Source organism: Phaethon lepturus, unplaced genomic scaffold, assembly GCF_000687285.1.
Source record: "Phaethon lepturus isolate BGI_N335 unplaced genomic scaffold, ASM68728v1 scaffold44627, whole genome shotgun sequence".
Taxonomy (NCBI): domain Eukaryota; kingdom Metazoa; phylum Chordata; class Aves; order Phaethontiformes; family Phaethontidae; genus Phaethon; species Phaethon lepturus.
Genome location: NW_010554881.1, coordinates 15,757 through 18,056, shown reverse-complemented (window position 1 = coordinate 18,056; position 2,300 = coordinate 15,757). Strand labels below are relative to the sequence as shown.

The 2,300-nt window shown below is 58.0% G+C and overlaps 1 protein-coding gene across 1 annotated transcript; it reads left to right on the top strand.

The window, feature by feature from the left end:
* The first annotated feature begins 52 nt into the window (after positions 1–52).
* On the top strand, positions 53–1,390 carry RXFP3 (relaxin/insulin-like family peptide receptor 3). Its single transcript, XM_010291981.1, has one exon. It carries the CDS (start codon positions 53–55, stop codon positions 1,388–1,390), a length of 1,338 nt encoding a protein of 445 aa, XP_010290283.1.
* Positions 1,391–2,300: the final 910 nt, after the last annotated feature.

Here is a 2,300-nt window from a genome sequence, read left to right as displayed (position 1 = left end):
TCGGGGGTCTGGGAGAAGGCTCCCGCGGACCCGTCGTTCTCCCCGGCATGGGATGGGCGAGCCCTGCGAGCGCGGTGCCTGCTCGCCAGCCGCCGGCATGAAAGAAGGAGCGGACTGGGAGTCGTGGGACGCGCCGCTGGGTTTTCTGGAGGGCTCCCAGATGGGCAACAGGAGCAACGTGTCCTTCCTGCAGCTCTTTAAGAACATCAACCTGGAGCGATCCGACGGGATGCAGGGGGACAGCTCCGACGTGGTGCGGATTGTCATCTCCCTGGTGTACTCCGTGGTGTGTGCCCTGGGGCTGGTAGGCAACCTGCTGGTGCTCTACCTGATGAAAAGCAAACAAGGCTGGAGAAAGTCCTCCATCAACCTCTTTGTGACCAGCCTGGCAGTGACTGACTTCCAGTTTGTGCTGACCTTGCCCTTCTGGGCGGTGGAGAATGCGCTGGACTTCAACTGGCTCTTCGGCAAGGCGATGTGTAAGATTGTCTCATATGTTACAGCCATGAATATGTATGCCAGTGTCTTCTTTCTCACTGCCATGAGTGTGGCTCGATACCGCTCTGTGGCTTCAGCCTTGAAAAATCAGCGGCGAGGTCACCCGCTGGGTGGCTGCTGCTCTGCCAAGTGGCTTTGTGCACTCATCTGGCTGTCAGCTATCCTGGCTTCCCTGCCTCATGCCATTTTTTCCACCACTGCCACCGTCTTTGATGATGTGCTCTGCCTTGTCAAGTTCCCCGAGGGCCGAGGCAGCAATGCTCAGTTCTGGCTGGGTCTGTACCACATCCAGAAGGTGCTGCTGGGCTTCGTGGTGCCACTGGTCATCATCAGCCTCTGCTACTTGCTCCTAGTACGGTTCATCAGTGACAAGCATTTTGGCAGCACCTGCAGTGGCCCCAGTATCAAGCGCCGCTCCAAAGTGACTAAGTCAGTGTCCATCGTGGTGCTGTCTTTCTTCTTGTGCTGGCTGCCTAACCAAGCGCTCACAACATGGGGCATCCTCATCAAACTGAATGTGGTACACTTCAGTACTGAGTACTTCCTCTCCCAAGTGTACCTTTTCCCCATCAGCGTGTGCCTGGCACACTCCAACAGCTGCCTCAATCCCATTCTCTACTGCCTCATGCGTAGGGAGTTTCGCAAGGCACTGAAGAGCCTCCTCTGGAGGATCACCTCACCTTCCCTCACCACCATGCGCCCTTTCACCGACACCACCAAGCCCGAGCAGGAGGAGCAGGCCCTGCACACCTTGGTGCCTGTCCACCCTGTCGCTGCTTCTTCCCCTGCTGCAACCGTCCAGCCGGAGGTGGCCTACTACCCCCCTGGGGTGGTGATGTACAGCAGCCGCTATGACCTGCTGCCCGCTAGCTCCACGGAGCAGCGCTGCTGAGATGGGCAGGGGGCTCTGGGGGGTGGGACTGTGGGGTCTGTGCAAGATGTGGCCCTGGTATATTGAATCCCTGGTAGAGACAAGGGGAGAAGGGATGGCTGGAGGAGGGATGGGTAAAGGAGGGTTTCTGTATGAGAGATGCTCTTTTGGGGTTGTATCTGCTCTTGGAAGCTTGTTGATGGAAATTACTGTCTTGAAAATGTCGCCCAGGTTGGAGAACAAGAGGAGGAGGAGGAGGCAGTGGTGGAGCACTGGGGATTGGGGTGTCTCTATGAGATGCTTTTTAGTGCTAGCACCTGTTCTGGGGAAGAGGAACTGGGGAGGGTGATGGACTCCATCCAGGGAGGCTGCAGGATGTTCAGGGAACCATAAGAAGGAGAGGGGCTGGATGGGGTGGAGCGAGGCTGGGAGGCCTCAGCTGTGTCCCCCCAACCTGGAGCTGCAAGCAGCAAGGGACCAGCAGCTCTCCCACCCCCGTGCGTGTTTGTGGCAGGGGGAGGGAGCTGAGCTGCTTTCTCACTGCTGCATGGTGATGTACGTGATGCCAGCTGGGCTGTGGTCACTGCTCCCCGGGCTCCAGGGAGGGCACAGGAATCGGGCAGCCTGTGTCCTATTTCGTACCTGTCCTGATGGGAACAGCCAGGAGAAGTGGGTACAAGGCTCCTGCTTGTTCAGTCTTGGCCCTTTTCCCCTCTCTCAGGGAGCCAGGAAAGAGAGGGGACAAGGAGCACTGTGCTCCTCTATGGATCAGTGTAGGATCTGCTTTTGCAGCTACCCCCATCCCCTCTGCTGCTGCCAGGATACAGAGCAACCAGACAGCCAAGGAGAAACCCAAGGACTGGACTCACAGCTTGACGGAGAGGTGTTGCTTTGCCTGGCTTTGGAGGGGAGGGTGTGAGCCCCTCGACAA